Source organism: Lynx rufus, unplaced genomic scaffold (genome assembly GCF_022079265.1).
Source record: "Lynx rufus isolate CCGP_SWC_20201006 ecotype Redwood Valley unplaced genomic scaffold, mLynRuf1.p SCAF_8, whole genome shotgun sequence".
NCBI classification, from domain to species: Eukaryota; Metazoa; Chordata; class Mammalia; order Carnivora; family Felidae; genus Lynx; species Lynx rufus.
The window spans coordinates 30158739-30179806 of record NW_025814896.1 but is presented as its reverse complement, the minus strand read 5'-3'; the positions used below and the strand labels follow the sequence as shown (position 1 = coordinate 30179806).

The window sequence follows — 21068 nt, the reverse complement described above, 5'->3', positions numbered from 1 at the left end:
TTGTTCCTTTTTATAGCCACTCCCTTTACAGTATTCCATTGTGTGGATATGCTGTATTTTACCTAAACAGTCCTCTAATGCTCTGAGCCCAGACTAAACTGCCATTCATTTTTGCTTTATAATTTAAATTCACTAAAAAATCAAATGCTCAGATAGCCAGATCAACTAACTTGCTGCCATCCTGGCCTTTGCTGTCACAGCTTTTTTGTTGTTATTGTAAAGTTTATTTATTTTGAGAAAGACACAACATGAGTGCGGGAGGGGCAGAGAGAGGGAGAGAGAGAGAATACCAAGCAAGCTCCACACTGCCTGCCAGCACAGAGCCGGATGCGGGGCTCGAACCCACAAAACCGTGAGATCATGACCTGAGCTGAAACCAAGAGTCAGACTCTTAATGGACTCAGCCACAGGTGCTACTGTCTACTGTCTACTCTCATAGCTTTAAGCAAAGAAGCTAACCATATAAGCAAGAAGCAAAACATACTAACAAAGCTCCTAATCAAACCCCGATACAGAGTTCTCACCTAGAATATACACCAAATCACGAAAAAAACACAAATGGTGGGGTCCCGACATAAACCTCTCTCAGCTGGGATCTAGCATTGCACTGGTGTCTTTAAAAGCTCCACAAATAGGGGCGCCTGGGTGGCGCAGTCGGTTAAGCGTCCGACTTCAGCCAGGTCACGATCTCGCGGTCCGCGAGTTCGAGCCCCGTGTCAGGCTCTGGGCTGATGGCTCAGAGCCTGGAGCCTGTTTCCGATTCTGTGTCTCCCTCTCTCTCTGCCCCTCGCCCGTTCATGCTCTGTCTCTCTCTCTGTCCCAAAAATAAATAAACGTTGAAAAAAAAAAAAAAAAAAAAAGCTCCACAAATGATTCTAATACATACTACAAATTAAGAGGAAATCTTCCATACACAATCTTGGAATTTCCAGGTGTTAAAGTAGTTGAATTTTTGGCACTGAAATACTGAAAGTATTTCCACATTCCAAAGTTTCACCTTTAGTAAAAATGTTTTACGTAATTCCTTAAAATCAAAATACAATGAAAAAAGTTCATCAAGAAAATTCATTCATACTAATGGCCCTAAAATGTAACAGATTAAGCATTTGTCCCAATTATTAAAAAAAAAAACAGTAAATCTACAACTATAATAAATCATGTAACATTACAAATGAGTGCTATATGCTTAAATGTTTAGGATACCTTACCATACTCATCCACAATGATAATTAAAACTACCATGAAATAATATGGCTCCCTCATATTTTTTAAAAATAAAAAGCATCGACCTTGAAAGACTCAATAAAATCAAGGGACAATTCCTTTGTTCACATCCTGGGCTCTGTCCTAGGAGCTGTCCTGGATCCAGTCCTCCATGATCCCCCTGAATCACATCTGTATTCATGGCTTCACCTCCCTACCATCTATATGCTGGTAACCACCCAAACTACATTTCCAGCACAAAGCAAGACCCATATTTGAGACGAATATTTCTTATGTCAAAAAATTAAATCCCCTTCTTTTACTTATTTTTTCCAACATTTTGTCATCATGCACCCTCTTTCAACTCATCAGTTGTTCCTTTACCTCACCCCATTCATTCAGCCTACAAAACCTTTTTGTCCATTCTCTATTCCCACTGTCCATGCCAATGCCTTGGTTCAAATTCTCCTCATCCAAGTTTGGTCTCTGCAACAGCTCAGCCTAGCTCCCTGATCTGACCAGTTCTCTACAGAGCAATCTGTCATCTTCCTCAAAGGCCAGTCTGATCATGTCAAACCTGCCTGGAAACCTGTGTCTGCCTTGATGGACATAAGACCCATCACAATCCAACCCCACCTTACCTCTCCTGCTCCATCTCTAGCTACTGCTCCCCAGACTGAGCAGCCTAAAGTGCAGCAATACTGAATGTCCCTCTCTTCCCTCAACTTACCTGTCCTTAAGTCCCCAGGCCTTAGCACATCCTATCTCTATCTTCCCTCCCTCTTGCTTCCCCACCTAGTAAATCCTAACCACCCTTTCAGATCTCAGTTCAATGTCCCTTGGAACTCTGGAAACCGCACCCAACGTTTTTGATGCTGAGTTGAATTACGCCTTCTCTGTGTTCAGACTTATCACGTGGTCTCTTACTGATACAGAGAAACATCTCTACCTACTAGACAACCATGATTTTCTCAAGGATATATCTCATTCACCTTTTTTTTTCTCCAGTGCCTAAAACATCATAGATGTTCATGCAACATTTGCTGACTAATGAATAAAAATATCAATTCCAGCAAAATTCATAACAACAAAAATTTTCAAGCTCTTACTACCAGCAGTTTACTACAAAGAGAGTCCAAGATAAACTCATACATGTATCCATGACATTCTGGAGAGAAGAACATTTCAGAAGCTAAAAAAACTAGAGGCAGAGCCTTTGTTCAAAGACATCTAGACAGTGATCTGACTCTATACCCCCAGATGAGGAGGTGTCTTGTGGATGCCTAGTTTGGCTCAAGAACCAGGGGTCCAATAGCTTATGTAAATCATTTCCTTAAACATCCATCAGAAGATAATTTGTATTATGTTTTTCTAAATAATAAAATTAAAACTCAGAGCGTAACAGGGCAGTGCAACAGCAAAAACTGGGAGTTCCAGAATCAACAAAACTCAACCCTGCAAAGAAACCAGGAGCCAAAAAATATGGCTCTGACACAAGCTATATTCGGCTCTGCTTTGTGTGGCCCCCTCACCTCTTACAGGTTTCTAGATACATTCTTACCTATTAATTTGAAATATTACATTAATCTAGTGGGAGGAGTATCTCTTCCCATCCAACTATAGTCCACCTGAAATGAGAAAATAGCCCCATTCTCCTAGGCTCAAGATGTGGGTGTGACATTTGTTAGCTTCTTCCTCTATTTTAACCCCTTCCTCAAATGTATGACCAATTTATGATACAATTGCCATCAAAGGCTTCCTCAGACTCATCCTTTCATCTCCATTCCCCCTGCTATGCTCTACTCCAAGACCAAAATAATTCATAGTAGTCTTAACAGCCAAAGCCGCTGGCGATCTTCACAGCTTCAGAGACCTGCCCACAAAGTCTACTAAGCAGCCCACAGCCAGAACAGCATTCCTAGAGCACCGAGGTCACCATGTTACTGCCCTTGTCAAGTGTTTACAATGACTGCACAGACAAGGTTCGTCAGTTTTACATTTACCAAAGGAAGAAAAGAGGAATAAGATTTACACTGAGATCTGTCTCATTCTAGCAGTAAGTTATATTACCCACAGATTTTTTTAGAAGTACTATTCATCTCAATAAGAGATGCTCTTCCAATTAAATCTACCTATTATGTCTAATTATTATTTCTAAAAATGTCCATTACATTTATATGGTTTGCTCATCTGTGCACTAAAAATAATCATAATGATTAGTTAATTCAGAAAAAACTCTTCACATAAGGTCTCATGGTAACATGAAATTGAAAAAAAAATTATTTATACACAAATCCTCGTTTTAAAGAAATATGGTGACATACTCAACTATCTTCAATTTAGAAACACTCAGAATAAAATTCTATGGCAGAAATACATGTACACAAATTAGTGCATGTAAAACTGGTGAAATCTGAATAAGGTTAATAAAACTGTATCAATGCCAATTTTCTGGTTGTGCTCTTGTACTACTGTTATGCAAGTTGTTACCATTAAAAGAAACAGGATAGAATATCTCTCTACTATTTCTTATAATCCTATGTGAATCTATAATTATCTTAAAATAAAACGTTTAAAGAATTATGTAGAAGGATTTTGAAATTTATTACAAAGTAATCAAAACAGGCTGGTACTCATATAACAATAGGCATACAGGTCAATGGAATATAACTGAGAGTCTAGAAAAAAACCCATACATCTACTCAACTGACATACATCTACTCAACGAGAGAAAAAAATAGTCTTTTCAATAAATGGAACAACTGGATATCCGCATGCAAAAGAACAAAGTGGAACCTCCACCTCACAGCATGTACAAAAAATAATTCAAAATGGATCAAAGACCAAAATGTAAGAGCTAAGTCCATAAAACTCTTAAATATTAAACACAGATGTAAATCTTCATGCTCTTGGATTAATGGTTTCTCAGATAAGACACTCAAAGCACAAGCAACCAAAGAAAAAATAAATTAGACTTTATTAAAATTAAAAATTTTTGTATGTCAAAAGATACTATCAAGGTTATTTTTTTGTGAAAAACAATGGACAAAATTAGAAGAAATTATTTGCAAATCACGTCTGATAATATTAGAAATATCTAGAATATATAAAGAACACTTGCAACTCAACCATAAAAAGACAAAGAGCCTAATTTTAAAATGTGCAAAGGATCAGAGTAGACATTTCTCCAAATTGGCCAAAAAACACATGAAAATATACTCAAAATCAACGGACACTAAGGAAATGCAAATCAAACCCATAACGGATATCAGTTACACTCATTAGGATAGCATAAAACCACAGAAAGTAAGTACTGGTGAGAATGTACAGAAAAATGAACCCTCATAAATTGCTGTTAGGAATATAAACTGGTGCTGTCTCTGTGAAAAATGTCTGGCACTTCCTCAAGAAGTAAAACACTGAGTTACACGACCCAGCAATTCCACTCCTGGGTATACACCCAAGAGACATACCCAGATGTCCACACAAACTTGTTTACAAATGTTCAGAGCAGCATTATTCACAATAGTCAAAAGGTGAAAATCACATAAATGACCATCAACTGATGCAATGGATAAATAAGATGTGGTTTACGCATACAATGGAATATTATTCAGCCATAAAAAGGAATGAAGTCCTGGTCCATGATGCAAAGATGAATCTTTCAAACATTATGCTAAAAGTCAGTCAAAACAATCACATGCTGTATAATAACATTTATATGAAATGTCTAGAATAGATAAATCCATCGAGAGAAAGCAGACTGTGGCTGTCAGGGGTGGGGAGAAAGGAGGACTGGGGGTGAGTGACTGCTAATAGGTACAGCGTTTCTGCCTGGTGTAATGAAAATATTCTGGAATTAGACTGTGCTGATGGTTGCACAATTTTATGAATATACTAAAAGTCACTGAATTGTATGCTTTAAAGTGGTGAGTTTTATGGCATGTGACATCTAAATCAATGGGCAGAATTCATAGCCCAGAAAAAAAATTATAAAATTATATGGAGTTATTAGAATGAAAATAAGAATTTAAGGGGAAAAAAAAGGCTCAGTGCAAAAACTGACTGTTTGAGATGACCACACATGTATTTTTTTTAATGAATGAGAATGGTTATCGAACTGCTATGGAATTTGGGTTCCAGTAAATTTTAAAAAATAATATAATTTTTTTAGTAACTCTGTTCTTTGCAACTATGTAAGTCGATTTTTAAAAAATGGTATATGTCAACCTAAAAGTATGCAAGGAAGTAAAAAGAATTTTAAAATTATTTTGGAGGTGCTTCAAAAGTTTGAAGATAACAACTCTAGATAATATTCATATACAGGTGCATAAAGAGATAAGTAAAGAATGTTAATTGTAGCTGTTTTTGTAATAGGACAAGGTGGAAAAATCTAAATGCCCATCAGCAGGAGAATGGGTAAATAAACTGGAGTTATATATTGAATACAGCTATAAATCAACTAGAGCTACATTTATCAATACAAATCTCAAAAGCATTAAAAAATGGATTTGGGGGGTGAAAACAATATGTTATAGAATAGTCACTTTTTATGAAGTCTGAAAACATGATCTTGTTTTTGGAAACAAGACGTTGTGTGGGTGTGGGTGTAAGTGTGTCTGTAGTAAAAGTAGAAATGTGCGAGGGAAATAATGAACATCAACTTTACCGTACAAATTACCTCTGAAAAGAGAGTGAGGGGAAATGGGATCAGGGAGGAGTAACACAGGGGCTTTGGTTCGTATCCGTAACATTTTATATTACATAATTCAATATTACTATAATAGTAAAAAGAAGAAGGAAATTCAGCAAAATTAGGTTACAGGTAAACAGATGTTCATTTTATTACTCTTTGTATGTCTTCCATAGACTTGAAATGTTTCATATTAAAAGGAAGTTAAAGTTAGCTCAGAGACTGAACCCAGCACCAAACATAATTGCTTTAATAAAGCAACCAGTTACCCTGTCAGGGTTGGTCAGGGTTTCTCAACCAGCCGCCCAAACGATGCTCCAATTAAAAGACAGTACTGGTATATACTAAAAAAGAAGTATAGGACACAGTATTTAAATACAAGTTACAGAAGGGCATAAAAGAAAACTAATTCTGCAAATTTGCCTCAAGATCATCTTGCCAAACCTTCTGATCAAAATCCTTGTATAGCTTTGTAAGATGTCTCTAGTACTTCAAAAAACAATATTAAAAGGGGAAAATTAAGTGACAATTATAGTCAATCTGGCCTTTCCACTCAATTGTGAAAAAAACATCCACACAGGAAATATGGTATCTGCAGAGAAACGCTTACAAATAGCTGAAAACCACTATCACTTTATGATTTAGAAACAAAACACCAAAAAAATTTTAAGACATAATTTTTAAAGCAAAAACGCCTACATACCAATCATTAGGACAGAAAAGTCTATTTCTATAGCACAGAGTCCAATTCAATCTCTATTGTAATATAAATTCAATCCAAAATTGTCATTTTTTTACTATATATCATGCTTTTCCTTATAAAATTAATTTAAAATATATTAATATGTGTCACATGTTAAGTAGGGAAAAGGTCAAATTTTTCTTTTAATATTATTAATATCATTACAAATTATATTTAAAATGTATACAATAGTCTGTTAAGAAATTATGTTTTAGGGGCGCCTGGGTGGCTCAGTCGGTTAAGCGTCCGACTTCGGCTCAGGTCACGATCTCACAGTTCGTGAGTTCGAGCCCCGCGTCGAGCTATGTGCTGACAGCTCAGAGCCTGGAGCCTGCTTCACATTCTGCGTCTCCCTCTCTCTCTGCCCCTTCCCTGCTCATGCTGTATCTCTCTCTGTCTCAAAAATAAACATTTAAAAAAATTAAAAAAAAAAAAGAAATTATGTTTTAGTCTATTTAAAATCATCTCATCAAAAACAGGATACTTTGTTTAAAAAGATTATTTTTTAATTCCTAAGAGTCCACAAGATTGTAAATTTTTGTGAAGGGATGTGTGAAACAAAAAATATCAGAAACACTGGTCAAGAAAGGTGACTTATGTGTCTCTTAACAGCACCTGACACAGTTCCAGCCCCTAATGCTTATAAGCTTATTAATAAACAAATTAGAAAATTCTTAATTAGAATGCAATATCAGGGGCGCCTGGGTGGCTCAGTCGGTTAAGCGTCCGACTTCGGCTCAGGTCATGATCTCATGGTCCGTGAGTTCGAGCCCCACGTCAGGCTCTGTGCTGACAGCTCAGAGCCTGGAGCCTGTTTCAGATTCTGTGTCTCCCTCTCTCTCTGACCCTCCCCCATTCATGCTCTGTCTCTGTCTCAAAAATAAATAAATATTAAAAAAATTTTTTCTTTAAATGCAATATCAAATTCTAAAAAGACAAAGAATTCAGCCACGACTAAAATTAACTTCTATAAGTGCAAGACAATTCAAGATGAGTAAACATGTAAATAAATAGCTAGAATTGAAGTTCACTCAAAATGTTACCTTGAAAGAACAGAAAATTTACAGAATTAAAAATTGAAAGAATCAAATCAAACCAGGGTCTCAAGTAGTAAAAGAAAAGCATTTAAAGGAAGATGACATCCATAATATGAGAAGAAAGAAAAAATAAATAAATAAGCAAGACAAATATGAGAAAGCCACTCTCAGAAGGAAAAATGAGGAAACGTCTAGCTAATTATAAAGGGCTAGTCTGAAAAAGTACAAGGAGAAAAGGGAAATGGAAAGAAGAGAGTAACAAAATGAAGAATTAAATCAGTATACAATACATGGATAGGGATGCTTTTGCCACAATCATTTGAGAAATCACAGAAAATGATAAAGAGAGTGAGAAAAAAAGTTTCAGAATAGGTCAGTGTCTGATAAATTTCCAGACACAAATACTCCGAAAAGTACAACGGTTTCATTTCAGTTTTAGAAACAAGATTGTGCTAAAGAGAAAAACTAATATGACTTCTGTTCAACCACAGTACCAGATACCTACTTCTAAATTTAATACTCAAGATAAATGTAACCTACACATTTATTAAGTCATTTCAACATTTTTAGAAAAAACTGTTTTGATCATAAATGTACTCTGTTTTTCTCCTATATATTTATCTCTCCTCTACACTGTAGTAAATAAAAAGCATTTAGCTATCTTGGGAAACTTTCAAAGAGGTAAAGCTTAAATGTCAGATATCTGCTTTCAAACATATAACTTATGCAATTATATTACGACCTTCATGCTCAATTTTTCTTCTTACTCGACAAACATATTTTTACCTTTTCTTTTCTTTCTTTTTGTAAGTAAGCTCCATGACCAATGTGGGGCTTAAACTCACAACCCTGAGATCAAGAGTTGCATTTTCTACTGAATGAGCCAGCCAGGTGTCCCAATTTTTACCTTTTCAAATAAGTAAATTTTATCTTTTGGAAATCAGCAAAAAATTTTAAATGTCTATTATGTAAGTATTTTACAGAGTTTTTACCCAATATAACATAATTGATTCCTCCCATAATTCTATCTCCCCCATCACAAAGTCAGGAGACAAATAAATGCCATTCAGTGACTTGGCTCCATGAGATTGAAACTCAGTATGGAACAGTCCTCACTGCAGTGACCTCAAAGAGCCAGCCAGCATGGGGCACCTCGGTGGCTCAGTTGGTTAAGTGTACGACTCTTGACTTCAGCTCAGGTCATGATCTCGCAGTTTGTGGGCTCAAGTCCCATGCTGGGCTCTGTGCTGATGGCACAGAGCATGCTTAGGATTCTCCCTCTGCCCTTCCCCCCACTTGCGTGCACGCCCGCACACTCTCTATCTCTAAATAAATAAATAAACATTAAAAAAAAAAAAAAAAGGGGCGCCTGGGTGGCGCAGTCGGTTAAGCGTCCGACTTCAGCCAGGTCACGATCTCGCGGTCCGTGAGTTCGAGCCCCGCGTCGGGCTCTGGGCTGATGGCTCAGAGCCTGGAGCCTGTTTCCGGTTCTGTGTCTCCCTCTCTCTCTGCCCCTCCCCCATTCATGCTCTGTCTCTCTCTGTCCCAAAAATAAATAAACGTTGAAAAAAAAAAAAAACAAAAAAAAACAAACAAGAGCCAGCATAATGCATTCCACATAGTGGGACCCCCACAGTCCCTCATAATGATTGAGTGAATTCCTGATATACTAGGAGACCGGCATTTCATTACTTGATACAGTATTTTCAAGAGCATTCCCAATTTTCATCACCAACACTTATTGAGTATTCATCAAATGGCAGATTCTGGAAATATGCAGGGGTGTCACTGTTCTTACCTGCCTAGCACGGGCCCCATGTTCTGGTACATGATGTGTGTTCTTTCTCCTTTCCTACTTCCCCATCCTCAGTCCAAGCCACTTACTCCTACTGGAGCTGGGCCTCACACCCCAGCTCCACAGCAGGTGCTCAACTCAGGTACGATCAATCAGAACATTCCCCATGACCCAAACACAGGGATTGCTTCAGTAAAGGACAAGGGACCAGTCAGCACTCTTTATTTGCAATGAGCATCGAAGAAAGGGTCATTCTTTTGCAGTGGCCAGTTCAATTTAACTTCTGGAGACACCACCTGAAGACAGTCTGCCTGAGAATATGGCCAACAGAGAGAAGATCAAAGCCAAGAGATGGAGAGAGACCAAGTGGACCCCTGGATCCAGCCACACACAAAGCCAACAATATCCCCTTGACTTTCCTGTCACATGAACCAATAAATCTCTCCCATCTTTTTTCTCTTAAGCTTACATGAGTTGGGTGTCTGTCACCAAAAGAACCTTGAAAGAAATTATATCCAACGCAATTCACAAATACAAATTAATGAACCCTCAAATGGGAAATTGGCTAAATAGAGCTGAGGTACAGGGCAGTGAAAAACAGCCTCATTCCCAGCTGGAAGTTGGCAATTTGAGTTACACAGTATCAAAGAAACAAGCTAAACTATTGCCTGTGGTAACTTAGGGTTCAGATCATGTGCCCATCAACACCGGAAAACTAAGACTTGGCAGAAAAATGTCAGGAATTTAGACCATGTTGTCAATTCTGAGAGAATGAGGCTCAAACTCCTCGGTGTAGAATATGAAGACTTTCATGATCCTGACCTATGTTCCTCTGTATGTCAGGAATTGTTCTACATTATAAGGAACAGGAAATCCAACCCTAACTGGCTTAAGAAAAATACAGAATGCAGTACCTCACAAAACTGAAAAGTACAGCTTCAAGCAACATTTGATCCAGAGATTCATACAATCATCAGGTCTCCAGCTCCATTTCCTTGACATCTACCCTCTTCTAGAAGTTGCTGTGACCATAGGTGGGTTCCTATCACAACAATGCTAGCTATAACAGTTTCTAAGTTTTACATCCTCAGCACACAAAGCAGAAGATGACAAAGCATCCCTTTCATTAAATATCCAGAGGAGAGAGCTCTCCAGAAAAAGTCCTGAGATTCACTTTAAGTCAGCTTAGATCACATGCCTACCTCAAATCTCCTAACAACCAGAGGCTGGAATGCCCTGATGGCTTAGCCCAGGTCAAGCATGCACCCTGAAGCTGGAGGTTGTTGGGAAAGGAAGAGGAAAGGCCATTATCACCTTCCAGGCTCACACCATTCCAACACATCCCTCACAGGTTATGCCCCAACAACATCCATGTTCAGTTCTCTAAGTGCTGTGGGTTGAATTGTGCCCCACAAAAAGATATGTTGGAGTCCTAACCCTCGGTACCTGTAAATGTGACCTTATTTAGAAACAGAGAGGTTGCAGATATACTCAAGATGAGGTCATACTCAAACATCCAACATGACTGGCATCCTTACGAGACAAGAGACACACAGGGAAAAGTGTCATGTGAATCTGAAGTGATGGAGGCAGAGACTAAAGTGATGCATCTACAAGCCAAGGAATGCTAACGATTGCTGGCAATTCCAGCAGCTAAGAATGGCATGGAACAGATTCTCCCTTAGAGCTTTCTGCGAGAACATGACACTACTGACACTTGATTTCAGACTTGTGACCTCCAGAACTGGAAGAAATTAAATTTCTGTTGTTTTAAGCTACCCAGTTTGTGGTACTTTGTTACAACAAACCTAGGAAACTAATACACTTAGGTAAGGATGATAGTCCATGATTCTTTGCCTTTGTACATGCTCTTTTCTCCTTCTGGAACGCTCATCTCTCCCAGATGGTCTGTCTATTCACACTAAACCTCAGATCTGCCCAAATGTTCTCTTCTTTGTGATGCCTTCCACCATGGCCCCTCTCCACTATGTATAAGCCCAGCACCACATACTGCTTGCATTTTTATTATTAAATTTTAATTGCCTGTGCACATAGCTGTCCTCCCTTCAGAATTATGAGCTCTCCAACGGGATAGCAAGGCTTTCTTACCCACCTTTATATCAAGGCAAGTGAACAGCACCTAACACATAATAATCATTCAAAAGCCTCTATGTATTGAACAGGCTGATAACTCATTTCAGAAAAAGATAATGGGTATGATTTCAGAGAATGGTCTATAACAGATTATAGAGAACTGAAGACGGGCTTTGAGGTAGAATCTAGATAAGGAGAGAAAAAGAATATGGGGGCGGCAAGAAGGAAAGGTGTTAAATTTAGCAAATATGCAGAAAAACTACAAAGTAGATGAATATGATTAGGGAAAAAAGAATGTGTTTGGGGCAGTGGGAACCTTCTGCTGAGGGGCATTTTCCAGGTAATAAGAGGAGTAGAAAAAGAAAAGAGGTTTCTGAGCAAGACCGCTGACACACGTTTTCAGGGGATTCCTATGACAAAGTGTTGAATGGATTCTGGAGGTGCAAGAGACCAGTCAGGGTGCAACAGAGGCAGGTCAGCAAGGAGGTGAAGGGCCAGATGATCTAGGACAGCAGCAGCAGGAGTGCGAAGGAACACAATTTTAAGACTTTAGAGAAGAGAGAATAAACAGAAAAAGCAAAGGATTACTCTTTAGTTTTGACCTTTGGTTATTTCGCAGGATTGACTACTGAAATAAGAGAGTATAAAGGAAAAGACTCTTTTTTTCCATGAGGATAAAAGTTTGTCTCAGATGGCTTACTATGAGGTGACCATAAAACATCCCAAAAAAGATGCCCAGCATACGGCAGGCAAAGAAGTGCCTGAGATTTATGAGAACAAAAGACACAGATGGCAATCATACAGGTAAGGATGACTTTTCTTGTAAGTCATAAAAAAGATATTGCAGAATTTTATTCTTTCATTCCACAAATATTTATTGTGCACCATGTCCTAGGCACTGTTCTAGGCTCTGGGAAGCCAGAGCTCATGGAGCTTATATTCTACTGGGGAACACAGACAAGTCTATTTGACTCATGAACATAAATTTAGGGCTTCAAGTTAATACTGCTTAGTAGTTATGATAAACCAAAACAAAAAAATTTTTTTTACCTTTTTCTTTTTTCAAATTTTATTTTCCAGACATTTCCTTTCATATAGGTATACATGTCCCTGATCAGTAGCCAAACAGGTTCGAGTAAGTTAAGGGTTTGTTTTTTCCTTTGGTTTGTTTGTTTGTTTGTTTATTTTAATGCCAGCATATTGCTGCAATAAATCTATTTTTCCTCCTTTGTTTCTTAATGGTATCAGGAAACCCTTCCAAAGAATGTTCATAAAGGGTGACTGGACTCAGAAAAAATGAGAGGACAAATGGTACAATGGAAAGCAAGGGTATGGGAATTAACAAGGCCTGAATTCAAATCCCAGTCCAGTTTTTTCACAAGTTGTATAAGCTGGAGCAAGTTACTCAGTATCTCCAAGCTTCAGTTCACCCATCCGTGAAATGGGAATAACTTCACTCTAAGGATTAAAATAAGTAATTTCTAAATGGCACTTGACACAACACCTAGAAAAAAGTGGGAAAAATGCTGGTGGCAGCTACTGCTGCGACTAATACCACCATCACCCCATATGCCCGGCACAAAATAGATGCTCAATAAATGCCTATTTCTTTTCTTTCTTTCTCTTTCTTTCGTTTTTTTAAAATTTGTTGTAAATAATTTCTACGCCCAACGTGGGGCTTGAACTTATGACCCTGAGATCAAGAGACTCACGCTCTTCCAACTGAATGAGCCAGGCGCTGCATATTTTTTCCTTCTAGGGAAGGGAAGTTCTTAATATCCTGGGTAATTACAAGGCTCCCATTCACTAGGCTATTATAGTCTATCCTCCTGAAACTTCCACTTCTGATAGAAGAATTAAATGCAATTAATTTCATAAATGGGCTTACTATCTTTATTTCTAATTTGATGGCATGTATTTATCCTCCAAAGAAAAATTTCAATGGTGAGGTCACAAATAGAAGAAAATGATCACTGATGAGGTGCCCGGGTGGCTTGGTCGGTTAAGCATCTGACTCTTGATTTCTGTTCAGGTCATTATCTCGTGGTTCGTGGGATTGAGCCCCGCATCAGGGATTCTCTCTCTGCCCCTCCCCCTCAAATAAATTAAAAAAAAAAAATGATCACTGAATTATGAATGCTAACATAAAAATAAATGAAACTGGCACTGCTTTAGAAATCATCCATCAAAGATTCCATAGTAATTTTTACTAAACTGACACCAATAATAAAATCCTCTGTGATTAATCATTTCTGTAGGAACTTTCATTTGGAAAAAAATTAAGTGATTTTCTAACTGCAACCACATAATAACACAAATTTTATACGACACCCTCAGAGTTGTCCAGAAGATTAAATGGCACAATGCATATGAAAACATTTGGCCAGGTCCCTGGCACATAGTATGCATCCAGTGAGAACTTCAGTGAAATCTACTCCTCTTATTATCTTACATTCCTTTCAATCAATAGAAAAGACCTTATAACCACAATTTTCACACAGGAATTATGGAACTAGAAAGATTTAAAAAACACACTGACTTGATGCCATTCCAAACCAGAAAGGTATTCATTTGAATGTCTCTTCATTTAATAACAAAAAGGTCTGTGAGTTAAATCAAGACACGTACCACTATAATCAAAACCAACATTTCAGTCTTCCCCTAAAATAATCCTTCCACTAACAATTTAATGAAAGTTTTTTAAAAGGCCAGAGACATTAAGTTCCTCTTACTTTCATTTTTAAAAACGCAAATTCCAGAAGCCTACAAAATATACTGGAATTATCAGGACCAAAGTCATAACTGTTTGCCCAGGAAAGAGCAGTGACACCGCCTTGAACCTGCTCAAATAGAGCATCCACAAAGACCAGGGGTGCCCCTTCACTCATGCATGACACCATCTGAGACAACCAGTGTCAGGACTGCTTATTCCCTATAACAAGTGGCTCTTCTCCAATCCTCTGGACTACAAGAGACCCCTGCTCTTTCTCCCTGGCAATCTCCCTCATACACAAACAACCCCAATGCTTACACCTGTCCTGCTAAGTGGATAGCCTAAGAGCACCCAATCTCAGTGTGTATAAAATCTCCTCCTGTGTCCCTATGTCTGTTAATGGTATTACTATCTTCTCAGTCGCCCAAGATAGGATCTAGTTTGCTTTCCCTCACCATCCCCCTCCCTTCCCAAGAATGAACCAGTTTCAAAGCAAGACCTGTCTTTTACCTCTGCAATACCACCTAGCACCTACCCTGCCTCCATTCCCACAGCCTATCTCAGGTTCTCATTACTGCCGTCCTGACCCAGGCCAGCCCCCACCCAGGTGCCCAATGAGTCCACATACTCAAGAGTAGACAGACAGATCTTGCTATGCATGTTCCTCCACACCCTGTGGGCCCCCACTGCCTTCCACAGCATTCCAGATTCTCAGAACTTAAAGGACTCTCCTCTGACACAACCACCCATTCACTTGATCTTAGAAGATCTTCAAATTCAAAATGCTCTGGCCTTACTTTCAGGCCATTCCTGCTCTGGCTCCAATCTAAAATCCTGTAATGCCATGAAAATGAGAGTGAACTATGCCATTCCATTGCTCGATAGCTAAAGGTCAAAATTCTCAACTCAACCTACAGGGCTTCACATGGCCTGGCCCCTGCCTATCTCTCCAGTCTTGCCATGCTCCCATTTGCTCTCTGCTTCAGCTCTCTGGCCTTCTATCCAGCTTGCCATGATCCCCTTCATCCCAAGCCTCTGGACATGCTGGCCCTTTAGCACCCCACTCCTCACATCGGCAGTGCTATCCTACCCTTCAAATCTCAACTCAGAAGTCACTTATTCAGCCACTAGCCTTACCATTCCAAACTAAGTCCTCTGTTTGTCCTCTATCCTTTCTTCCATAGCCTCAAGCAAAATAATAATAAATCGGTTATTAGATTTCCTATTCCCAAGCTAGAATGTAAGCTCCATAAGAGCAGGACTATGTTGGTCTTGTTTGCCACTGTATCTCACAACTTACCCCAGAGGAGCCCTCAACAAATATGAGTCAATTAATGTAATTCATAAATCAGAACACCCTAAGTTACAAGGCCACAGGGCAACTGGGTGGCTCAGTTGGTTAAGCATCTGACTCTTGGATTTTGGCTAAGGTCATGATCTCCCGGTTCACAGGATCAAGCCCCACATCGGGCTCTGTGCTGATGGCTTGGAGCCTGCTTCGGATTCCCTCTCTCTCTCCCCCTCTCTCTCTGCCCCTCCTGTGCATTGTCTCTCTCTCTCAAAAATGAACTTAAAAAAAAAAAAAGTTACAAAGCCAGCCCCCACTACACACAGGTCATGAAATCACTTGGTTACTCCCTAACAATAAACAGCTCATCTCCTCAATGTTTCTGAGTTCCCCTGAAGATCTGACATTACATGAGTCTACAGTTCTACCATTCCAAAGATCCCTCTCACAGCTCTCTTCTATACACGCTGGTACCCAGCAATACTTTGCTTTCTGGGTTCCACAATTTTGCTTGCATCCTTCCTCCCATCTGGAATTTTTTTTCCCCCAGCTATACATTTCCAAATCCTATTTTGCTTCAAATGCTCAAATCCAATGTCGCTTCTTTCTTGAAGTCTTCTTTGCATTCCCCCAGCTAGTCACAACCTCCCTCCCTGAATTCCCACAGGTTCTCCATTATTTCATTTAGGTCTGATCAAATGTCACTTCAAATGAGAGTTCTTCCTAAAGTTACTCACTGGTTGTAATTTTCTATCAGGTCATCCTGTTTTATTTTCTTGACAGCATTTTACTATTATCTGAAATCATCTTGTTCACTTTTTCTTTACTTATTTGCTTATTTACTTATTAACTGCCTGTCTCCCCCACTGGAACGTAAGATCCATGAGAGCAGGGACCCTCTGTCTTGGTTTCCATATTTCCCCACTCCTCCACATCTGACATCAAAAATGTTTAGTAAAATCTGCCAAAGGCATGAATGACTCCGTAGTCCTTGTGACTAGGGTCATTTGTGTACCTATCTTTCTCTTACTGTATTCCAAATTCCAGGTGGACTAGGTCAAAGTCTAGCTAATCTATTTGTTTGTCTGCATTACCTGGAAATCCTTTCACAACTGAAGCAAATAATAGATAACTTTTAATTAATGAATTAATGATCTCTCCAGGAGATACTGTCCCAAACCAGGCCAACTCAGAACTCCATATTCTCCAGAAACCAGGGCATACAGGAACCTCCTTCTATGCCCTCTCCATCCTGTTCCAATCAGCCACCTCTAGTGAGCTTCAAAAGGCGAGTCTCTTCACTTTCCTCTAGCCAACAACCACTGATTCTATCTCTAATATCTCACAATCCTAACCTTTTCCTTCTATCTCCAGCCAACAAATCACTTCCAGGGCCCTGTTTCTTCAGAGTACCCTACATCTCCAATGAGTCGGAGAACTCATCAGGCCCTAGGGAACAAGGAGACGTTAAAACGAAGTGTTACTTAAAGACTAGCTCTCTTTTCTTTTATACCCCGTTTATCCGAAAGCGGCCCAGTTTCAAGACTGGCTTTGATACTCTTTGGGACCCTAAGCTTTCTTCTCATGTACCCGCCGCACCCAAATCCCTCTGTAGTGCCTCCACCCGTGCCTCGAACCTTTTCATCTTCCAGTACAAGACAACCCTAGGCCAGAGACGATGATCTCCTCGGAAGCAAATGGTCCTCAAACACCGAGGGGCGGCCGTACCCTCCCCACTTACTGTCCGGCATCTGCCTCCGGCCTGGAGCCATCTCGGCGCCCCTTAGCCTCAGTCTCCCTCTGGGCCTGACCCTCCAACACCACCCCCCCACTCACCTGAAGCGGCCCCCGCAGTGCTGGCATTGCTCGCCCACCCAGCCGGTGGGACAGACGCACTGGCCGGTGCCAGGGTTGCAGCGGCCGCCGTTGACACAGGGTCGGTCACATTCCTTGGCCTCGGCTGCGGCTGAGCCCGACACCGCCGACGCCGCTGCCGCGGCCTCGGCCGCCCAGGGCAGCAGCAGCAGCGGCGGCGGGAGCAGCAGCAGCAGCAGCAGCAGCCGCGGGAGGCGCAGCCCGGCCCCCAGCCCCGGCCTCCCAGCCCCGGTCGCGTCCCAGTCCCAGCGCTGCCCGCCGTTCCTGCCCGCAAGCGCTGTCTCCGCCGTCCTGCTCCTCAGCCTCGCCTTAGTCGCCGCCGCCGCCGCCACCATCTTCCCGGGGCTGAGACGGCGCCCCGCGAACACATACACACACCGCACGGCCGGCTCCGCTTTGCCTGGCCGTGCGGGGCGGGGCTGTGCGGACGGTGGCTCGGGCGGTCAATCCTGGGGGCGGGGCCAGAGCTGCGCGGTAGGCGGAGCGGTGCGTGCGTGCGTGGGCGGCGCGCGGCGCGCGGGCCGTCCTCTCGCACACGCGGCCTTGGAGGCGGGTGTCTGACCCTTGGTCTACCGCTTGCTGAGACCCCCCCTCCCTCTCGGGTCAGAGGCGCCTTTGCGCTCCGGTTCTTAGCCTTCTCTCGGTGCCCCGGCGACAGGTTAGCATCCCTGAGGCAGCCTCTTACCGTTGGCTGCCTGGGAGCCGTCCGCTCTGCTAGCAAAGCCGGCTGTGTTGAGGACTGCCCTTCCGGAGACCCCGGCGTGTGTCATCGCTCTGCCTGCGGGGGACTACCTGCGGGGCAGAAGGGGCCTAGAAGGCTTCGTCGTGGTGTGCGGTACTGTAGAAAGAGTGCTGCGTACCAGCCTCTGCTTTCCCCTCTGTAAAGTAGGGACAACGAAGTAACACGTGTATTAACCCCAGCGCATAGGCTATGCGCAATAAATGCCCAGTACTCTTGAGTGAAGAGTTCAGCTTCCTTGATTCAGGCCGATCCAGTGGCCGACCAGAGCCCCCACCCTTAATTCTGGGGAGGAAATTTGGGGTTATCTTACTTTGCACTATATGTTCTCAAATACCTCTTAAGAGAGTCCAGCACCCTCAGCCCACCGCACACATCTGCACCTAGAGCCCTTCTTGTCAGGTAGTTTGTTACTTTGGTGGCCCCAGTGAAACAAGCCTCCTGACAGTGTAACCTTGTGTGGTCGTCAACCCTGGAATCTGGACTGGACCTGTGATTCGATGTAACCAATGGCAGAACGTGGCAGAAGTGACTGTGCCAAATACAGATACGAGCTTTGAGAATACCTGGTAACCTTGATTTTGATTTTGATAATCCTGAGCTGCTCCCCCTCTTCCACCTTGCTGTAGAAAGATGACACAGAGACATAGAGAGGGAAAGGCCCTGAGACATGGAGAAGTCGAGACCCAGTTACCACCAAGAAGTGAAGTCCCAGACACATGTACCTGGTGAACCCATCCCAGCTGAGGGACCAGTCATTGAGGGAAGAAGATACCTAGGTTGTCCCAGCCATCTGAGCTGTTCCTCATTACCTGGAACAGAGGTAAGTCTTTCCTCCTGTGCCTTTTCCAAAATCCTGAGAAACTGGCTGTCAGTTGAAGCCTCTAAGTTTTGGAGAGGTTTATTATTCAGCAATAGATAACCAGACATTGTCTGACATAAGCCTTGTGTTGTGAGGAATATTCCTGGGTCAGCTCAGAGTTTGAGCACCCTGCAGTCCCTGGGAAACAAAGAAATCCACTTTTGCTTTACCTTAGAGCTCAGAATTCTAGAATATACCCCGTACTCATACCTAGGTCCTGACCTACCTTCCTGTGTATCCACTTCAAGGCAGGTGAAGCCTAACAGCCCACCAGTCTGGCCCTCAGCTCTCCACCCACACATCCCTCCTATTGTTACACAAAACACATTGTTCAGCTTAGGCCTTACCACAGGCATTCTGGTTTGGGGGTGGTTTTTGCTGCAGTGTCCTACAGGGGCTGTGTAGAATGAGGTGGGGATGGAAGACATGGCCCTACCCTCTGGCAAGAACCCAGTCAGATGGAGGTGGCTTACATGAAGCTATGCCCTGGCTTCAGGAAGCACTGCTCTCCCTACTCCCCCAGGCCAGAAAGGGAACCAGACTTTCCCTTCTTTCTTCACAGCAAAACTGAAGCCAGGCTGTGAAGTTTCACATAATTTTACGAATACTCAGAGGTAAGAGAAAATGGTTTGCGTCCACAGGGCAGCAATATGGCTGCCCTAGAACCTTGGTACAGCAAATGTTTTCCTCTTTAATCTACTCCCTTCTCTGGTTCTCTTTCCTTAGCCATGTTTTGCTCAAATGATCTTGCCTTAAAAAAACAAAATCTGGGACGCCTGAGTGGCTCAGTCGGTTAAGCGTCCGACTTCCACTCAGGTCGTGATCTAGCAGTTCGTGAGTTCGAGCCCCATGTCAGGCTCTGTGCTGACAGCTCAGAGCCTGGAGCCTGCTTCAGATTCTGTGTCTCTCTCTCTCTGCCCCTGCCCGCTCACACTCTGTCTCTCTGTATCTCAAAAATGAATAAACGCTAAAAAAAAATTTTTAATAAGAAACAAAATCTTACCTTGACTATGCAGGGAAGTACTGCAATCTTCTTTCTCCTTTAATGTTGTCAGTCTCCTGCACTTTATACTTTTGCATGGTGGAATTAAAGATGGCTACAAATTGTTTTGCACTCCTTCCATGGAAAGATGGGGACTAATTCCCCCAACTCCTTGAATCTGGGCTGGTCTTAGTGTTTGTTGCACCAATAGACTGTGGTGGAAGTGAAATACTGAAACTTCTGAGTCAAGGTCCAAGAAGTTTTGCTGCTTCTTTCTGAGTGCCTTGGAACACTTGCTCTGAGGAAATCCAGCTGCCATAAAAGAAGCCCAGCTAATCTGATACTGCCATATTGCAAGGAAGCAGCCGCAGCCATTCCGGACCCTAGCCGTTCGGTTCTTCCCAGTTAAGGCCCCAGACACTAATGAAGCAGAGGGGGTGCCACCTCTGCTAACCCACCCAAACCGCGGATACATGAGCAAAATAAATAAATGTACTTCTCTAAGCCACTAAGTTTGGGGATGGTTTGTTTTAGGACTGCAATAAATTCCCAAAATACTCTGTAACTTCCTGCCTCCAAAGATAAGAACAAGTCTTTAAGGTAAACTTGATTAACAATGGCTGTATAATTGTATATACATATAGGATGTACAATGAGTCATTTATATATAATACACAGAGGGTTCTGATCGTTGGGTCATTCTTCCTGAAAAGGGTCATTGCAGCTCCAGAAGCATGTCTGCTGGACTCCTTACACCTTACCACCAACACTCTATGACTGTTCTATCTGAAATCCCACACCATCTTTTTCTCCACTAGTCCTTTCAAGGTGGCCACTTCCAGGACCTAGAAATTTTAATGTTAATGGCAAGGAATTCCGATGGCAAAAAATTCCTGGAACTGCTTTTTAAGTCCAGACTCCACATAACAGAGTCCTCACCAACTGCGTGGCCAAGGAGGTTTGTATCCACTAAGATGGTTTGAAGTTACCTCTGCCCACTTTTTCCTTCTTTTTTTTTTTTTTTTTTTAAACTCAGGAAAGGCAG

At 41.6% G+C, this 21068-nt stretch overlaps 1 protein-coding gene and 1 long non-coding RNA gene across 5 annotated transcripts in view; one reads left to right on the top strand and one right to left on the bottom strand.

Moving 5' to 3' along the window:
- ATRN (attractin) overlaps nucleotides 1–17834 on the bottom strand; it is a 161438-nt gene extending 143604 nt beyond the window's left edge. For all 4 annotated transcript variants that reach the window (XM_047067624.1, XM_047067625.1, XM_047067627.1 and 1 more), the window contains exon 1: nucleotides 17402–17834. In XM_047067624.1, coding sequence (XP_046923580.1) covers nucleotides 17402–17775 — 374 coding nt within the window. In that variant the 5' untranslated portion in view covers nucleotides 17776–17834. The remainder of the gene's footprint in view (nucleotides 1–17401) is intronic.
- A 174-nt stretch (nucleotides 17835–18008) lies between these two features.
- LOC124504281 (uncharacterized) lies at nucleotides 18009–19812 on the top strand. Its single transcript, XR_006960365.1, has 3 exons — nucleotides 18009–18098; nucleotides 18809–19002; nucleotides 19604–19812. It is a non-coding gene; the product is annotated as an uncharacterized LOC124504281 (long non-coding RNA).
- The last annotated feature ends 1256 nt before the right edge of the window (nucleotides 19813–21068 follow it).